Source organism: Phocoena phocoena, chromosome 4 (assembly GCF_963924675.1).
Source record: "Phocoena phocoena chromosome 4, mPhoPho1.1, whole genome shotgun sequence".
NCBI lineage: Eukaryota > Metazoa > Chordata > Mammalia > Artiodactyla > Phocoenidae > Phocoena > Phocoena phocoena.
Genome location: NC_089222.1, coordinates 106,674,259 through 106,694,854, shown reverse-complemented (window position 1 = coordinate 106,694,854; position 20,596 = coordinate 106,674,259). Strand labels below are relative to the sequence as shown.

At 40.3% G+C, this 20,596-nt stretch overlaps 1 protein-coding gene across 3 annotated transcripts in view; it reads right to left on the bottom strand.

Annotated features, from left to right (window-relative positions):
* VGLL3 (vestigial like family member 3) overlaps window positions 1-7,481 on the bottom strand; it is a 41,542-nt gene extending 34,061 nt beyond the window's left edge. For 2 of the 3 annotated variants that reach the window (XM_065876704.1, XM_065876706.1), the window contains exon 1: window positions 7,060-7,189. In XM_065876704.1, coding sequence (XP_065732776.1) covers window positions 7,060-7,185 — 126 coding nt within the window. In that variant the 5' untranslated portion in view covers window positions 7,186-7,189. Of the gene's footprint in view, window positions 1-7,059 lie in introns of all 3 variants that reach the window. The other variant, XM_065876705.1, reaches the window with a different exon arrangement.
* Window positions 7,482-20,596: the final 13,115 nt, after the last annotated feature.

Genomic DNA, 20,596 nt, shown 5'->3' with positions numbered 1-20,596 from the left:
CAGTCAGCGTGGCATCATATGCTAACTAAAGAAAGTCTAAAGTTATTTATAACACTCAAACACTAGGGATGTAAACATATCAAAGATATGGCTATTAAATAATGCAGTGCTCTTCAAAATATGTGTATATCTAGATGAACCTGCCCTTCTATATCTAGAAATGTGTTGTCCCCTTGGCAAGTCAGATACAAAATACAATTTTTCTGGAAATCCTATTTTGGAAATGTGAGTGGAGCCAATTTACTAGACACACTCAGACCTCGAGATTCTGTGTTTGTTTGCTTTTTTTGTTTGTTTTTTATTTTTCTTAACAGTAGGAGGAGCAAACCAAAAATAATATTAGCTATTTTTGAGCACACCTGCCACTCAATGATTCTGGTCATTATCAAAAAAAAAAATCAAACCCATCCCCTCAAAGGATGAAATTTTTCCAGTTTTGAGGATGTTAAGAAAAATGTGCCATAGGCTGAGAATTTCAAAATTTGCATTCCCAAAATGTTTTAAGCAATGATCGCATCATGAGGGTATGTGTTCTCTCTCAAACTGACTGCTTTGAATGAAACAACAGTTTCTGATATATAAATTTCTGGTATGTTTACATAATCCTATTACTAGATTTAGGGTATGATTTCACTTTTTAAAATTTATCTGTTAGTCATCGAATTGCCAGTTAATTCTTATTTTGTGTCAGTCATTGTGCAAAGGCTCGGAGGCACAAAAATGAAAGTCATAGCAGTTGAGAGAGGCTTGTAAGGAAAATGGTAAAGAAAGAGAACCTCCAGGTTTATCCACATGGCTAATTGTCTAATTTCTCCAAGTAGCTAATATTCAAAAATTTTTAAATGAGAAAAGTAAGAGGGTAACACTAGGTGAATTACTAATTGTTTTTGTTGCTTCTAAAGAAGCCCAGATGGAAAGGGAACACAGTAGAAAGAGAACTGGAATGATTAAGGGGATTTGACCAAAACCAGTCCATGAATCTGGGTAAGGCACCGAAACCTTTGGCCCTCAGCTTTCTCTTCTGAAGATGAGGAATTCTGACTTCATTATCTCAGAGGTCTCGTCCAACTCTGTAGGCTAATAAGCAACATGCTGGAGGTCTAGACAAACTCACACTTAATTTTGTTTCTTACGTTGGCTGCCTTTTCTGATTTTGCAGGACACTGGTCAAAAAAACCCTACAGATCATTGAAGACTAATTCATTTTCAGACATAGGTCATCTAGCCCAATTCCTGGGAATGAGTTTGGGTACTTCCTTTAGCTATCTTCACAGTAACCAGAAAGGAGGTATCCTTCAAATATCCCCACCCCATCCCCCAAGGACAAGTGTTTTTGCACACTAAAACAACATAGTTTTAAGAGGAAAGGACACCTGTTCGGTTTAGGCCCTTCTTCCTTTCTTTTCTTTCCTTTTTCTTTCTTTTTTTTTTTTCTCTACTGAAGTATGAGACAAGTGAAAAATAGTTCAGTTATCCCGGTTCAGACCATACTTGTAAATTACTGAAATAAATCTGGTATCCACTGAAATATCTCTAAATATGGCATTCATGACTTGCTTCTAGCAACAGACGTTTGGGTCTAATGGTTCAAGTCACTATTAGGGTCTTCCTAAATGAATAGTTAAAGCAGAAAACCAGCTGCTGAAAGACGTGCTTTTTAAAAGAGTCAGTGCAAAGTTTTGACCAAAATTATTTCCTCCACTATCTCTGCCAGAGTCTGAAATTCAAGTATTGGAGAGTTTTTGTTTCTTGAATGAAAATGTTTTTCTAGAGACAATACCTTAAATTGTTATGTATTACCAGATGTATCAGTTTTGAGATTTCTTTTTAAAGCCAGTTGGAAATAGGGCTGATGGGAATGGGATTCAAGTTAAGTGGCCAGGTTTTAGAATGGCAGTCACTTAACTCTCGAGTTTGCTTTAGAATCCGTGTTAGGCATCTTGCGCATAATATTTTTAGTCTTATTGACAATCCCCTTTGCACAGAAAAACACAAGACAGAAATGTACATACTGCCCAACCGGGTCAACACAGAATCTCTTCTGTAGTTGTCCAAGGAAGCACCATGCAGGATCGTTCTACCCACTGATCCCCCTCATTTCCACTGTTATGAGTCATGTCCCCATCATCTCCAACTCTGTGAGATGTGAGACTTTACCAAGCGCTAAGTGAAGTAGGACTTCCTTGCGTTGAGTGAAAATATCCTTCACTTAAATTTGCACAGAATACTTCCTTGTCCCGGCATTTGGTTTCTCTGGTGAATGTAGCCTCAATGCACGTGATTTTATGGATTTCAAGCCTGCCCTTACTATCCGTATTGTAATCTCCATTCTGGTGGACTGCCAGAGACAACAGTTCAGTTTAGTTATTTCAAAGTTTAATTTTCCTTCTAGCTTTGAATTTTCTGGCTGGAAAGTTATTGGGAGCATAAAGCTCTGGGGCACTTGAAGCTTCTAAGTCTCTACAGTCAAGTTACTTTGTGTAGTTTGGAATCAGAGGGGCTGTTCTCTCTCAAAGAAGTCCTGTATGAATTCTTATAAATCTACCTAAGTCCTTGCTTACAGTTGCAAGAAAATTATATCCTCCAACTTAAATAAGTGGACTGTGTATTGAAACTATTTAGAATGTAATTGTATGTTTTCCTCTTAATAAATCTAAACTTATGTTGGAACAGCAATGATATATGAGGCACTTAAAGCTGACTGTTAATACCACTTCCTGCATATTATTTTCAAATAAATACATGTTCATTTGCTAAGTGGATATTCTGCTTCATCAGCAAAGGATGCAACACGGATAGCAAAAGTCATTAGCATAATACAAATGCTTGCAAAACAACTTTGGAATGCCTAAACTAAAAACGTACACTACCAAGGACTTGGAAAGAATTTCAAGCTCCAAGGCCAAAGAATCTACTGCATATTAATCTTCTTTATCAAGAAGTTGATTTGGAGCACTAAAGACAGAAATAAGCCTATTGTGCAATAGCAAAAAAAAAAAAATCTTGGGAGACGGCATGGTATGGTGGAAAGATGCTCTGCTGGGGAGCAGGGGATCCAGTGGTCCTAATTTTGTCACCAATTAGCTTTGAAATCTTTAGCCAGGCATTTCAGCCCTATAAACATGCACTTCCCCATCTGTAAAAGGAGGGGTTGAAGTATGTTTTCCCAGGGCTTTTTCCTAACAAACAGAATCTCAGATTTTAGGACCTAACCAAGGTGGCAGAGTCCAGAGAAAGAGTTCGAAAAACTCCTTACAAAGTTAGAACTGAAGTTCTGCCTCCCAAGACTTTTAATTCTCTTAAGTGAAAGCATGCATGCATATTCACCCAGCTGTCACCCTTGAAGAGAGCAGCGTCAATATGCTCTAACTTATATGAAGCCCAAAGTGTGATTGTTAAAAACTCCTATGCACAATTAGAGAATGGGCGATTGTTCTCTGCTTTCACCACCTCACCTAAGAACTCACCCAGTTCTGAAAGCTTTGCTTTAAGTATCTCCCTAATGTTAACATTATGAAAATATGGGGGGAGGGGGATTTTAGACGACAGATTGTCTGCATTTAAGATGAGGAATCTATGGGGTATGAAGGGAATTTATGATTGTTTCCCTCAATTTTTCCTGACACGTATTTTGAATTTATTTTCTCTTTTTTCCTACTGTCACTGTTGGGATACAAACGCATTCCTTTCTGTACACGTTCTGCAGTGTCATCATGCCTCTGGAGCACGTGCTGAGAGACTAAGTCGAGAGTTCTCCTGAGGAGTTGGTAGGGACTGATGCATTCAAGCAATGAAGAGATGGTGGGCACAGGGACCAGAGACCTTAGATCCCTTAGCAAATCCTGGCTCTATAAAGCACACTGTTAGATTTACGCACAGCCACGCAATTTCTAGGAATTAACATCAGGGACTCTAAAACTGACTCTTTAGGTATATTTACATTTTACTTTTATTCACTTAGCCTACTGCATGCTTAAGTAACACACTGCAATGCAGCCTGATGTATACACAGTTCACTGTTTTTAAGGTACTAACCTATTACCCACCTATGATTTATAATATGTTCAATTAAAAAATGAAACAAAATTCCAAGTGCCTTTTACACTTGTAATTACACAAAATCACGTCGTACTTTTAGGTGGAAAGCTGCAAATACATGTGCCTGGAGCATTAAGTTCTACTATTTAAAAAAGAACTTCTGCTATATAATCATGCATTAAGAGGAAAATATACCTATGTTTAAAAATCTATCATAATAAACCACTATGAGATAATAATTTACAAGGACTATAGAGCTATATGGACTTGAGGAAAAAATCAGTTCAAAGATACACTACAGTAATTGAAAATACAGAAGTGATACAAAACTTTAATGCTCTCTTTTCTAACATTTTCTAAATGACCATTAAACTTTGTTACTCTATCACTTTTTCTGCTTCCTGTCCTCAACAAGTCAATTTTTCAAATACAGTAGGACTCGTAGCCCTTGTTTTTGTCTCCCAGGCAAGATGCTATTAGGGGTCACTTCCCACGTACGGAGAAAACAATCTTCATGGATAATAATGATAAAACCTTATGGAATGCAAAAACAACCAAAATATGTATTCTCAGATGACTACGTTGGGGCCAAGTCAATATTAGTCCCACTTCACCCACGCACCACATAGTCTAAAAATGCTGTCAGCCTGATAAGAATTTCCTGATTTACTCTGTTTTCCAACAGAAAATATAGGGCATCAAAATAAACCCCTGACAGTAAAAGTACAGTAGTTACACTCCTGTCTTTTTATTTTGCTATAGCCAGTTATATAGTCAAATAGTTGCTTTACCTGACAAAAAAGCAATCTCCAACAAGCCAGTGTAGTAAAAGCAACATGAAAATTTCAAGCACACTTCTCAACTAAGTTCTTCAGTTCAACTCAGCCTAACATCTACTTAAACAATATCTACAGAAGCTCAAAGGATAGCAGAAATTGATCACTATTTACAAATAGGTACCACTCATCGAGGTGGACAATTCAGATGAAAAAGAAAGCTCATTTTTTGGTTTGTTGACGGTCTTAGCAAAAGAATGCAATTTGGCAACTGAGTTTCGGGGCAACTGCAAAAGTTAGGTAAGGTATTGGAGTTATTTTTTTTATTGAAAGCTAAATCTCATGACTAGTTATTTATAATTTTTCTGATACCGAATTTTATTTTCTAGCTCAAAAAAGTATTCCAATTCTAACCCCCACTAGCGATTCGTATTTGAATGGAACTATTTTCACAACTCTGGAAAATAAAACCTTATTCACAACTATTCTGCTAAAGTTATTTTTGAAGGGGAAAAATACCTTTCTGAATGTTTAGTAAAGTTTGAGGCTGTTGCTCGTCCACATTCCAATTGATAATTTAAGGCCTCTACAGTCTCTGAGATGGAAGAAAGTAAAGAAGAAAAGGGTGGTTCATCTGGGACACAGTGTTCATAAAACACAGAAAATTGATATCCAGCGTCTCTTTGCATCACTTGCCTGACTTGGACTTAAATGGTTTCCTCCATTACTTATAGCTTTTATATTAAAACCAAAGAAAAAGGGCATAACCAAAATAAAATGTTTTAACCTGTCACCCTTGTTCACAAATTACAAAATGTTTTCCCATCCCCCTCCCTAAAAGTAATCTTGCTTTGAAATGCTGAAGATGATGAAGAAAAAAAAAAAAAAAAAAAAGATAGCTAGAAAGTGGGACTCCTTCCTCTTTTGCCCTAGTTGTCCTGGTTAAGCTCATACTGTTCAGCAGATAAATCTAGAGTACGTACTCTTCCAGAATCAGCTGAATTTCAGTCCCTAAATTCTAAACAGAAGTTATAATTTCTTTCCAAAGAGTAGCACAATAAATCTAGTAAAGAGACAGGGGTAGAGGAAATAAATTAAATGGCCAGATTAATTAAAGAGCCAAACCCTGAAGACCGCAATAAAATATATGTTTTTTAAGAAACTAAAAAAAAAAAAAAAATGCCAATCAATAAATTCTGTGGACGTTAGTTCGGAACCATATCTAGATCCCTGATAGGTGTCTCTACCTCAGAGTACGCATATTTTTTTAAGTCTCACTAAATCAACCCACCCTAATTCCCAGAGTCTCAGGACCCTATTTTGGTACAGCCCCTGGCCACATGCTCACATATGTGTTTTATGTAGCGCTAACTAAGCCTTGACACACTGCGGGCGAACAGGGAGGAACGCCCAGTGATACCTAGTGCTTAATTCCCCAGAACCCCACTCTCCCTTCTAAAGGAACTTTACCATCTCCCTAGTTCCTGAATCCTTTTTATCCAACAGCATTCAGTCACTCTTGGCATGGTGGAGACCCAGCATCCATCCAGTGACCCAAGGTTACCTCTTAGCTGGGAAAGGAAAGGGTTCTTCTGTCCAACAGACTGAACCATAACATCTCTGTGCTTTGATGGAATTAAAAATGAATGAGGAATTTGGGGAATAATCCCTGTCACCTAAGTATGGAAGATGACAGACTTTGCAGAGAACTTCTAGTAACATTGGACAGATATTACACGAGACCCAAGTTCCACCATAAAAGTTCCAGAAAAGTCATTCCATGGGCTCACTGTCCAGGTAGCCTCCCCTATGTCAGTGACACATTTCATCCTCCTAATCAAGAAAACCCTGAAACACTCCACCGTTTCAAAGGAAACAAAATATTTGGTTTAAAGGAAGTTTACTCACATACTCCTAAGACAGATGCCCTTGGTGAGCTTCAGAGAACTGAGCCCTAAGAGCTAGGGTGGCTATGAGGAATAGCTTCTGAGCCGGTGACAAGAGCTCACTGAAGCCCCCAGCCAGGTAATGCCTTGCTTGGAATCCCCACCCGTCCACCTGGCAGCTCGTCCTTCCCGAAGCCTCGTCTCTTCTCTTCTGATGGCTTTCTGTTCAAGGGCGCTCCCGCAAGTCTCAGAGCATCCTCCGCGCCACCCGTCCCAGAGGGACGTCTTGGGAGCCCCAGACCGATACTCTCGCTGCCCCTCGCCCCCGCCCCCGGCAGGCTGCCCGGTCGGTGACTCACCTGCTGGCCAGGTTGGGGCGCCGGGTGGTAATAGGCTGTGGGGCAGGTTGCAGCTGCCACGGGGTTGGGCAGATACTGGGGCGCTCCATACGGCTGGGGGTGATACATCACCTCCGCACAACTCATGGCAGCCGGGGCAGCGGCGGCCCCGGAGCTGCGGCCGCTGCTCTACGCGCTCGTGCGACAGGCGCCGCCGCAGCTGCCGCCTCTGTCGCAGCCCCAGCTGCTACTGTGGCGAAGGCGGGTCCTCGGCGGCCGTGGGCTCCGCGCTGGGCGCGGGCTCGGGAGGGGTTGGCAATCGGCGGTGGCCCATGCGCGGGCACCCTCATCTTCAGCCCCTCCGGGTGTCCCCTGGCCTGCGCTTATATAGCGACTCGGGGACGCATTGGCCCGCCGCGCGTTGGGAGCATGGCAGTGCGGGGCGAGGGCGAGGGCAGCGGCGCCCACGGCAGCGCCAGCCGCAGCCGCAGCCCCGGCCTGGGTCGGACAGACCTGGGGAACCGGGCTCTGGTTTGCATATACACAATGCACGCCCGGGGCTCGTCCTATCACCGGCGCTCCCGGCTGGGCGAGGACCGGGAGGCGGGGGCAGAGTGAGGGGGCCGGCAGGGGAGGAGGGGGAGCATCTCGCCTCTCCCGGCTCTGACGCGGAGCTCCGCGAAGTTCTTCCAACTCGGTCGGTGGCGGGCCGGTCGCCCAGCAGGGGGACCCCGGGGAGGGCCGGCCGCGGATTGGAGAAAAGTTGCAAGCTCTCTCCGCCTCCCGGCAGTGGGGTGGTGGTGGGAGGGAAGGAATGGTATGCGAGAGGTTCCACGCCCTGAAAGCTCCGCGGGTTCCCACCCCATCTCCTGTCACCTGGGCGCTGGGGCGAGGGCTTCCCAGCCCCAAGGAGCTTTTACAAGGAACACCAAACTAGAGGCCAAGGCTACAGGAAGGCCAAGTGCACTAGGAGGTAAAACAGAGCCGGAGCAAAATGAGCTGGAATTGGTTCCTACATTTAATATAACCGTAAGTGAAAGTTAACTTCATTGCAAGCGCGCACGTGCCAAGAATGCGACGCGGTTTTCCGTCAGCAATCTCCGCTTTAAGTTAACACCTTCATGGTATGACCCCCTTGCGGGACGTCAACCTCTTCTGGCTTTTTCAGCCCGGTTTCCATAGAGCAACAGACAGTGACAGTCGATTAAACCCATCCAGCTATTATTTAAAGGTTTATTTGCACGTGGTTTACAACCCTCTCGGAAATGAAAAGTTCGTTCCTAGGAATATAATTGGATATCAATATAATGAGGTAAAGCAGAAAAGATTTATACTTATTTTATAAATAAGCAAACTCTCTGACCAAGGGTCTCTCTCTCTCCCTATATATGACACAGAACAATCTCTTTTGTTTTCACAGAGACTATCCTTTGAGGAGAAGTTAATCTAGATGTTAAACGTTCTGATGTTGTTAGTGGACAGGCTTGCATTCCCCCTAAAATTCACGTGTTGAAGCCAAACCCCCATTGAGACTGTATATGGAGACAAAACCTATCAGAAGGTAATTAAGGTTAAATGAGGTCATAAAGATGGGGCCCTAATCTAGGACTGGTGTCTTTGAGGAAGAGACGCCACAGATCTGTCTGCTTTGGCACAGAGGAAAAGCCTTGTGACACCCAGTGAGAAGCCTCAGTCTACAAGCCAGGAAGAGAGGCCTCACCAGAAATTAACTCTGAGGGTACTTTGATCTTGGATTTTTAGCCTCCAGAACTGTGACAAAATAATTTCTGTGTTTAAGCCACCCAGCCTGTGGTATTTTGTTATGGCGGCCCTAGCAGACTAATGCAGATGCAGAGTACTAATATATTGTTTGTATTGTTAATCTTTATATGAATGTGTATGTGGCTATGTATAAACACACAGACACACAAATATATAAATGCATATACGCTCACACATGCCCTCACTCATACACTCAAACATACAAACTATAGTAATTGGATAGGAACTCTTGGCTACTCACAGCAGCTCCTATTCACTCACTCATTCTTTCATCCACTGAAAATTAAAAAAATATATTTATTAAGAGCTTTCACAGTTTAGACTTTGTACTCTTTGTAATGGAGGAGTATTCCAATCAGTAAGAGACATACAAGTTTATTTAAAATGATTTTTACTGCCTTTTCACAAGTTGACAACCACTGGTCATACTCATCGTCTGTGTTCCAGATTCATCTATTCTGTTTCTGTCTGGATGGCTCCACATAGATATTCATTAGGAACCTCAGTCGTAGTAGCACTAATATTTTCCCCATAGCCCCAACCCGATCCTCCTCTTTTAATCCCCATTTCAGGTATTGAAACTCCCACCCTAGTTGCTGAGCTGGAAATCTGGGAATCATCCAACATCACAGTCCCCACATTTGGTCTTGGAGTCCATTTCATCCACACTTTTACCTTCCTAGTGACTCCACTCATCTCCTTATCTCTGCTGCTATGATCCTTAGTTCACTCAGCATCTCTCACCCAGAATCCCGCAAGAGGCACCTACCTGATTTCCAGGCCCCAACTTCAACCCTCTTCTGATCCATTTTTCACGATTTGTCCTTCTATTCATTTCCAGCCCAGCCCCTGCAAATCCAACAAAGTAATGTTGCTTGACCCTCTTTTAAAAAAATTTCCCAGCAGCTCTCCACAGTCCACAGTCCCAACTCTTTAACATTCAAATTTTGGCCCCTACCTATGTCACCATCTCCTCCAACTGTCCATTCAGCCATTTGAATTGAGACCTCCCTTTCTAGGAAGAAGCGTGGTCGCTTAACACCACTAACTTCATCTTCAGATAATTTAATATATCTGTAACTGATTATTTTTTTGTACAATTATGTGCTCAATATGTCTCCTCCACTAGATAATTGCTGAGACCATTTATATCTTGTACATCTAACGTTTAAAAGGTGTTCAGGCTATATTTGTTGACTTAGAAAATAAAGGCAGAACTAGATCCAACATGTTCATACCCCAATTTCTGTATCTCCCCTGTGCCCCATAGAGCCTCTATCTAGTATGCTGCAAATATTTACTGTATGACAAAGATGTAGTTCTCAGATCCTAGTAAGTCATGGACTCAAAAGTCTGGAGGTATTTGGCAAAATCTTTCTATAATGCAATATCTTTGTTTTGATACCTCCCTTCATTTCCATATTGCAGCGATGGAAGAAAATGAGAAAATGAAGATAAATTCTGCCCAGACAGAATTAGAATCTAGAAGAAGCATAGACAGAGCAGAAGGAGAAAATAACCCGTCAAAGGGTGGAGTCTTTGTTTGCTCATTCATAAAAAGTAGGATCATTCCTGTTAAGGAGAGCTAATTTGGAGTTCTGATAGGAGAACAGATGTGCCTTACTTCCCCCCGGTAGATATTTAGGGTTTTAGAATAGAAAAGAATCACAAAGATCACCTAGTCTAAAACATCTTCTTTCAAAGGTAAGCAAACAGGTGGTCAGATTAAAATCTCCTAGGGAAATGGAGGCAGAACTAAAACCAAAGTGTCCAGGTTTCTGGACTCTTAGTTCAGTTCTTTATCACCCACAGTAATATTTATAAACAAACACATATGTAAATCTACATGCATGCATACATTATATGTGGGTGTGCATACGTGTACCTATTCGTGCATATCCATCTATGCATATAAGAAGAGGTTTTAGATGAGATTATCCTTTGGCGAACCTTGAGTTGTGGAAAAGGAGTGAGGGGAAATGTGGGCCGATTATATTTGACAATAGTTAATCACCCACACCAGAGAATTTGATCTAACCACTGGTGTACTCATTTTCATATCTGTCACGCAGAGGTGGGTGTCACAATTACTTGGAATAATTCAGTGGTGGGATGGAACTTGATAATTTGCACTTCTGAGCTCAAGTTCCTCAAAAATTACTCATTTACCTTCTTTTTCTTCTCTCAGTCTCCACCACTGATCTTCTGGTTGAGTGATGTGGAGCTCAAGCCTACCCATCCAGTGCTTATCCTCCTATGCTTTTCTATCCCAGCCACCGTAGTTTTAATAGAATACTTAGATGACCTTAAATGTTCCCAACTCTTCTGAGTCAGAAGTTTACAGTCACTATATTTTTGGGCTCACCCACCAACTTTCCCAGAATATTTCCAAATTTTCCAGCTGGAATTTAGTGGGGTGAACTCCCCAGGCGAGTTTTTTTTTGTTTGTTTGTTTTTGTTTTTGTTTGTTTGTTTGTTTTTGCGGTTCGCGGGCCTCTCACTGTTGTGGCCTCTCCCATTGCGGAGCACAGGCTCCGGACGCGCAGGCTCAGCGACCATGGCTCACGGGCCCAGCCGCTCTGTGGCATGTGGGATCTTCCCGGACCAGGGCACGAATCCGCGTCCCCTGCATCGGCAGGCGGACTCTCAACCACTGCTCCACCAGGGAAGCCCCCCATGCCAGTTTTACTTGGAGGGGTAACTTGAAGTAGATTTTCCCAATATTTCTTGGGGTAAGATAGGGCAAAGAGGGGGGCAGCTTTTTGTTTTTGAGAGATGACAACCATGCTTGTCTTTAACTTAGGGTCTTAGTGTAAGAGAACACATGGAACCTGCAGTGCCTGTGTTGGACATCTCAGCATGTGTATCCAAACTCTCTTCCCAGGCCACCAAACAGCTGATTCTTGGCCAGCACTCTGGCCAGCTGATAACGCAGCCTGCTCTAGGAATTACTGCTCTGAGCAAGTGGACTTGGTTCATCTGCTCAGAAAATTCCCAAGTCTTGAGTACATACACATGGTTGTTGTAGGCAGAATAATGCCTATGAATATGTTTATCGTATAACAAAAGAGAGTTAACATTGCAGATAGAATTAAGGCTACTAATGAGTAGGGTTTAAGATAGAAAAATTATCCCCGATTATCTGGGTGAGCCCAGTGTGTGTAATCGCAAGGGTCCTTTTAAGAGGGGAGACAGGAAGCAGAAGAGTCAGTGTCATATTGATGTGAAGTGAAAACGACTCTCCAGCCATCACTGACTTGGAAGATGGAAAGGAACCACAAGCCAAGAAGTACAGGCAGCCTCTAGAAGCTAGAAAACGCACGGAGTGGGCTCACCTAGAACCTCCAGAAGGAATGCAGCCCGGCCAACAACACCATTTTGGACTTCAGACCTCCAAAACTGTAAGATAATAAATTTGCATCGCTTTAAGTCATTGAGTTTGTGGTGATTTGTTATAGCAGCAATAGGAAACGAATCAACAATTTAGTGGGGGAAGGGGTGCTAGAAGGGAGAACTTGGGTGAGCATGTCCCCCTTTGCCCTACAGATTCCTTGGAGGAGAGGCACAATAGGAGGAGAACCAGTGAGAGGTTTTCTGAAGTTCAGGGGCCAGGGAGGGACTCTGGCTGCCTGGATCTAAGAGTGGTTCTAATACTACTAATGGAATAGACGGAAAAACAGAAGGTCAAAACTCACATGCAAAGCAGTAAAACCACTTTTGGCAGTTGTCATTTAGGATCACCTGCCTTCAGTGGGCCCTCCTCAATGCCCAGCAACTTTACTGTGTTCCTCTGGCATGCTTACCCCCATCCTCTTGTGACTACTGTCTCCTGTCTTCTCCACCATTCTCAAATCCCGCAAAACCACTTTCTCCACTTTCTACTCACTCTTCCACCTGTATGCAATCAGATTTCTGCCTCATCACCCCACCAAAATGTATTAAGGTCACCAGTAATGGTCATGTTAACAAGTTCAAAGTCTGTCTTTAACTTCATCCTAACTGATGCTTTGTAAATTCTGACACTGTGGATTAATCCCTCCTTCAAATTACCTCTTCTCTTGACATCCTATCATGACGTCCCTCTTTGCTAATCTGTCTCCTTACACTTTGGCTACGCTTTCTGTTTCCTTTATCAAATCCCCCTCTACTTAAACTCTAAATATAGAGCTCCTTAGTCTTTTCCTGGGCCTTTTTCTCATCTTACTCTATCCTCTCATCCTAAGAGATCTCATCCATCTTCACATCACTTCTATATGCAAGTAACTTACAAAAATTAGCATCCAGCCCAGAGTCCAAGACTTACAGATTGGAGCTATATCTTATATGAGGTCCTAAAGTTAATAAATAAAGCAAATGAAACCATGCATGGTCCAAATTATTATTGACAATTTCTTCAAAGCCCCACAATGAACTGGATCACATATACTGTGTCTCAGTAAGTGCGACACAGACAATTTAACCTCCAGCATTGAAAAGACTGCCTTTTCTTGGGTTGACAACCAGGTGAAAAATTGGTCCATGTTTCAGAGCCATATCTTTTTTTAAAATACACTAATCTTCAAATGCTAAAATCATACTCAAATTGGCAAGATATATGCATAATGTAAGAGAGTCATGTGGGGATTTAGACTCAAGGAATAATAGATTCATATCTCCCATCTTACTCTTAACTCTGGGCTAGTTCTACTAAGTTTTAACACACTGGTGAAGACAATGCTTCTTTATCATAAATTCTCTCTTCCCCTCTCTTTCTCTTTCTCTCCTTCTCTCTCTCTTCTCTCTCTGCCTCTGCCAGCTTACCTCCACAGCCTCCTATCCATTTTCTCCTGTCCACTCTGCAAATTTGTTCCAGCACATGTCATGCATCCACTTGCTTCAGTCCAATGAACCCTCTTCCTCAGTCTTTGCATGCACTATTTACTTGGAAAATTCTTCCCCCTACTTGGTCTGTTTACTGTCTTAGGGCTCAGCTTAAACATGTTTCCTCAAAGACACTTTCAAATTTAAAGTACACCCCAGTTCTGCCCCCACTACTCTCTCAAAAACATCCTGCCCACACCCCCTTCCTAGTATTTATCCTATCTTGAAATATAGGCTTTTTCTTAACCTTTTATTTCTGTCTCCTCATTATGATCCATGAAGGGATAAAGTATATATGTTTTATTCATACTCATTACTATATCATACTTATTCAATGAAGTAATGATTTTATGCTTTATTAAAGGATAATTTCCTTTTGGGTTCAACATGGTCACAGTTGTAGGGATAGGCTTTGTTTAAAGGTAGATGTTTTGCCGCCCAAAATGTAGGTTATAGACTTGTTAGGTGATTTAAAACATGTGTCTTATGAGAGGATGAAGAATAATGAAGGAGGGTTATATGGATCCGGTGTTTATGATTTTTCTGTTTTCATGGGCAAGGTGATGATAAAGGGAACTCACATTTTATGAGCATCTGCAATGGACCAGGCATTTACACTGATTCCTTTTCTCTCACTCATTTAATTTTCACAATAATCCCATGAAGTAGTTGGTATTACCATTTTAGATATGAAAAAGCTAAGGGTCAGAGAAATTAAATATTTTAAAGATCACCTAGCTGGTGAGTGGCTGAGCCAGGATTTGACCCCAGGTCTGATTCCAAAACACTTGTATTTTTAAAAATAGTATTATTATACCATATATTATATAATAATTACTGAGCACTAAGTCCAGTGAAATGGACTACGTATATATTTAACTTCATGTGTTTGTGTGAAAGAGTTAAAAAGATAGTTTCGCCAAGGAATTGATAAGCCTCATAAAAATTTCTTAGATCAATTATTTGTCTAGTGGGTCAATTTAATTAAAATTTCCTGCTGAGCCTAAGTTTCTGGCTTTAAGAACTAGTTTGGAAAGAAGTGGATAGGGAGCTCCTGAAAATTCTCAAGTTCAGTGGAAAAACTGATTGCTAGGGATCACAGAAATAGCTTCAAAATTTTCTCATTGGGTAGAATTGAGAAGTTCTTTTCTCAAAAGTACTTCTATGTTTAATTTTTTCTCTTCTATTCGGTTCCTTTCGTAATCTATTAAAAATTGAATAGCATCAGATTTGTGGTTAACAGAGGCAGGGGTTGTGGTAGGTGGGATTAGATGAAGGTGGTCAAAAGGTACAAACTCCCAGTTATAAGATAATTAAGTACTAGCAATATAATGTACAACGTTCTAAAGATGATTGACACTGTTGTACATTATCTATGAAAGTTGTTAAGATAGTAAATCCTAAGAGGTCTCATCACAAGGAAAGCATATTTTTCCAATTTCTTTAATGCCGTACCTATATGAGATCATGGATGTTCACTAAACCTACCGTGGTAATCATTTCATGCTGTACGTAAGTCATATCATTACATTGTACACTTTAAACTTATACAGTTTTTTAATCATTTTTTAAATTGAAGTATAGTTCATTTACAATGTTGTGCTAGTTTCAGGTGTACAGTAAAGTGATTCAGTTTTATATATATATATATATATATATATATATATATATATTCTTTTTTTACATTCATTACAAAACATTGAGTATGGTTCCCTGTGCTATACAGTAGGTCCTTTTTGTTGGTTATCTAATTCTGTATATAGTAGTGTGTATACTTTAATCCCAAACTCCTAATTTATTCCTGCCCCCTCCCCTTTGGTAAACATAAGGTTGTTTCCTATGTCTTTGAGTCTATTTTTCACATATGAGTGATATCATATGATATTTGTCTTTCTCAGATATTTGCCTGACTTCACTTAATATGATTATCTTTAGGTCTATCCATGTGGCTGCAAATGGCATTATTTCATTCTTTTTTATGGCTGCATAATATTCCATTGTGTATATATACCACATCATTTTTTATCTATTCGTCTGTCAATAGACACTTAGGTTGCTACCACATCTTGGCTATTGCAAATAGTGCTGCTATGAATATTGGTGTGCATGTATCCTTTCAGATTAGCGTTTTCTCTGGATATATGCCCAGGAATGGGATTGCAGAATCTGTTTTTATTTTTTAGGGAACATCCATAATGTTCTCCACAGTGGCTGCACTAATTTACATTCCCACCAACAGTGTAAGAGGGTTCCTTTTTCTCAAAACGTATACAGTTTTATGTCAATTATATTTCAATAAAACTGGAGAAAAAATTTGAATAGCTTTAGATATTACCAGAAATGTGGCCTTAGTTTCAGGAAACAGAGACTTTGAATGGAATAGGGTAGAGTGGCCAGAGTAGGCAGGTGGACAGGACAGCAAGCCATGTAGAGGACAGTGATGAGGGAAGTTACCAGGTGGTTGAGCTCTTTACCAAGAGGGCAGGGGCTGGCTGTGCTGTGGGGTGACTAGTAAAATCAGAGTCAAAAGTGTCCTTCAGGGCTTCCCTGGTGGCGCAGTGGTTGAGAGTCCGCCTGCTGATGCAGGGCACATGGGTTCGTGCCCCGGTCCGGGAAGATCCCACATGCCGCGGAGCGGCTGGGCCCGTGAGCCATGGCCGCTGAGCCTGCGCGTCAGGAGCCTGTGCTCTGCAACGGGAAAGGCCACAACAGTGAGAGGCCCGCGTACCGGAAAAAAAAAAAAAAAAAAGGGTCCTTCAGATGCTCACATGAAGAATGAAAAGAGCACAAACCTTAGCTCCAGACAAAACTCTGAACTTCAGTGTTCTCATGTCTAAGTGGATATAGTTATATTTGTAAGGTTTCTGTGAGGATTAATAAATAATACACGTAAAGCTCATAGGGGAGAACCTGACCCATGCTGAACTTCAAAATGTTCGTTTATTTCCCTATCACAAACCTCCCTCAGCAAGTTGTGAAACAGACAAACTTCATACTGTATATGGAACAAGACCTATCATAGAATAACTAAATACTTTAAAAAAAGGGGTCTTTTTAAGAGTTCTGTCCTAAAAACGCACAAGCCAAACATCCAGTCCTGTGAATTCAAGGACAGTCTAGGGCATACGACATGTGAGAGCTGTGCATGGCACATGCCTGTTGTGTTTTGCATTATTCTATTCTCTTCAGCCTGGTGAGACTTAATGGGTAAGCTTATAAGAGTCAGCATGTTCTCCCTGCAGAATGTTTTAAAAACATTCATGCAAGAATTTCTTAGGCAGGGTTTTTTTACAGAGATATTATTTGTACTCTGATTCAAGACGCTATTTTTTTTCCTGATGATTTTCAACATCCAGTAACGTGCCACTTCTCTGTCTTATTTACTTCTCTTATGATGTGTTTAGGTCAGAGCACATGGTGCTCATTACAAGCTGAAGATCTCATGTAAAGACTCCGAGGATGAAGTTTCATCTATTTACAATTTAATAAGGAGGCTATTCTTAATCCTCCTAGTTTGATTTGCTTAATAAAAAGTGAGACTTTAAGTATCTCCAGTGCACCCAGCAGAGACATACAGCAAATAACATCACCTGCTTCACCAATTTCTCACTCATGGGAGGTTCATCGCAACTCTCTCTCTTAGTACCTCTGTTTATTATTAGAATATATTCCCGAAACAGTCAGCATGATCTTTCTGTAGAGTCTTGAATTTTTTCTCCTCTAGTAATTTTGGCTGGAATTGTAAGATTTTATAGTACTCTTTATTTATATATTTTATAAAGATTTAATAATAAAGGAATCCAAGTTGGGAAACAGTGAGATGAGATGAAGAGATACCAAGACACTTTTAGCCTGCATCAACAAATCAGCACAGAGTATGTACTTCACAGAGAAATAGGGTCATTTGTTCTCATGGAAGATAATGACAAACCATTAGTTCAATGTGTACTTTGAGTTGGTTGTTTGTTGCTTTGCTAGCTTTCCTGGTAGTAATGGCTGATCTGGGCTAATCTAACTACATTCTCTCTGTCAGCCTCTGACAAGTGGAATATATTCACATGAAGTCTGGCCTGGTATGGGTGCAGCTCTGTCCTTGGAATGGAACAAAGCTAAATAGGCCAGGAGGGACTAAAGCCTTGATCTTGGCATCATTAGCACTGTGTTCTAACCCACCGGGCTAATAACCCACAGACAAAGACCAAATGGACTAATAAATCACAGCAGCCAGCATAATCTGGTTTGAATTTGTTTCTCATTTTTAATACATTAGTTTTCTAATTTTATTTAAGTATTTTAGGGTAAATGAAGCCAAAGTCCCATGTTGCTATCATTCAGAAGAGAGAAGGCAGAGAGGAAACGCTGTGTCCCACCACTTCCCACAAACACTGGGCACAAAGGGACACTGTAGGCTGCACTCTCCCTTGGACAAGAGGTGTAAACCTGGAACACTGAGGGCAAATCATGATTTTTATAGGTAATTTTTGCTTAATAAGCACAAGAGTCTTTGTATTTAAGGAAAACTTTTTGGACCACATTGAAGGCCAATAGCTTTTATGAAACAAAAAAATTACTCCTCTGTTTTGTTGCTTGTTTTTTGCCAGATTGTCATGCATTGTGTTTGTTCCATGTGTCCAAAGATATGCACACATCTTCAAGTCCTAAAAGTAATTTAGTTGCATCCCAGCTGCCCACTTCTTTCTTATTGTATAGATAGGTCACTGGAGAGGTTGTCCTCACATTATTGTCCCTGTGGCTATGGATGCCTGGAATATATTCAAAATCCCTCCTGCTTCCAAGGCACACTATAAGCAGCACTTATTTTAGGAAGCATATCTTAACATTTGAAAATTCCTTTATACTATTATAATTTGTGTTGCTTGCACCTTATATTTGATGACTTGATTATATGCAATTATTATTGTTGTTCTTTATTTTGCTCTGATCATTTCAATGATCATAACTGCCTCCCTCATGAAAAGATTCAAAAGACAAATTCCATGAGGGAAGAGGAAGAGTTAGATATTTCTTTGGTGGTTCGCACAGCACGAAAAGTGGGTACAGTGTAACCCTGCTTAGGTTAATTTGAATTGAATGACTGTTGCTCTGATCAGAGAATGTTGTGGATTGTCGATATATAAATGGTCTTGCTTTGGTCTCTTTAAACACCATATAGGAAGAACACAAATGCTAAGGACTTTTTATGTGACTATTAGACAGAAAATATATCTTTCATTATTTTTAGCTTAATTTTCATATTTTCTTTAGAATAGTGTCAAAATGTTGGGTATGATGAGTAATACTTTTGAAAATACTTTTTTTTTTCATTTTCTAAGGATTTTAACATAAGCAGTCTCTTTAGTATAGTAAAACTGTAGTACAACTGAGATTTCAGGAGATATAGATCATCTCCAGTAACTATAAATTATAGTAGCTTATCCTTCATATGTTAAGTGTCCAGAGAGACTGCAAAATCAACTCCATCCTGGCAGTATAGTTAGGGATAGACTTCCTGAAATTATCCAATTATAGCAGAAACCAAGATAAGGAAATTAAGTAACAGTAATATTAGCAATAATACTAATAATAACACCAGTAATAATCATAGTTAACCTTTATGTAGTGCCTGCTATGTGTCTGGCATGTCTTAAGCACTTTACATATAATAATTCATTAATCCTCACAATAGATTAGGAAATCAAGTGGTTAAGTAATCACCCAGGCAATCTGTCTCAAAGGGGTATTGAAGAAAGTTGACATGTAATTTTGGCAGTTCTGAATAATTTTATCCATTCTACCATAGGAAGCCACAGTCTCTTGTCTACAACTTTTTCTTATAGCTGAACAGACGACATTCATCTCTAATGCCTACAATGATATTCTGTGCTCTAGATAGCAGTGGTCTTCACCAGAGGGACAAAAGCATGAGTGATAACCTGTCCCTGTATATATCAACCTGGAATCTTGAGGAGATAGGGACACACACAAACCAACGAAAATAAAACAGTACCTCTGCTGCCTTAATACTTGTCCAGTTTGCTTACTTATAGTATCCAAACATAAATTTTATTCTTTCGTAAAAGTGAATAACTGAAATATTGGCATATCTGCTGCCAACTTTGTAGGATTAAATCTCATAAATTCTCAAGGACTGAACTGTTTGTTTATACTTTCTCTGGAAGCACACCATGTTCTTTATGGATAATAACAAATATTTTAAAAAATCTAAAAGTAATTTCAGAGCATTTGATAATCAGGTCATGACGTAATCAACTTCAGATATGCTACAAATATGAGGAACTTGATATGAACAGATGGGAGAGATAAAGCTATTCTTGGGCAATGTGATATGCAATATTGAATATTAATTGTTACTTCCAGCTCAGGAAGTATGCAAAACCTAGTCATTAGCTACAGCATTGCTCCTCAAAGTGTAGTCTATGGTCCAGCAGGATCATTATCATGTGGGAACTTGTTAGAAGGAGAAAACCTCAGGCCTCGGCCCAAACCTGCTGAATCTGAGACTGCACTGTGATAAGATCTTCAAGGTGATTTCTATGCGTGTTAAATATGAGAAGCACCAAACTGGAGTGTTTCTCTATGGCAGTTTATATATTACAAAATCATGTTCCAGGCATTCACGTCATTTCATATCCTCATTCTGCCTATGAGAAAGTTAGAATATGTACAAGTTTTTTCATGATAAAACTGTTGCTAAGAGAGAAATTCTCCTGGGCCAAATACATAGCGAAGGTGCCTAAACCTAGATCTTCTAAATCCGAATCCAGTACCTTGTCCATTCACAACAAACCATCTATAGTTGTCAAAACATTTTTAAGTTGGGTCCTTAGAAATGCAAAAGTGTTGCCTGTATTTTGTTAAGACATAACGTATTTCCTATTGTAACTCTGCCTTTGGT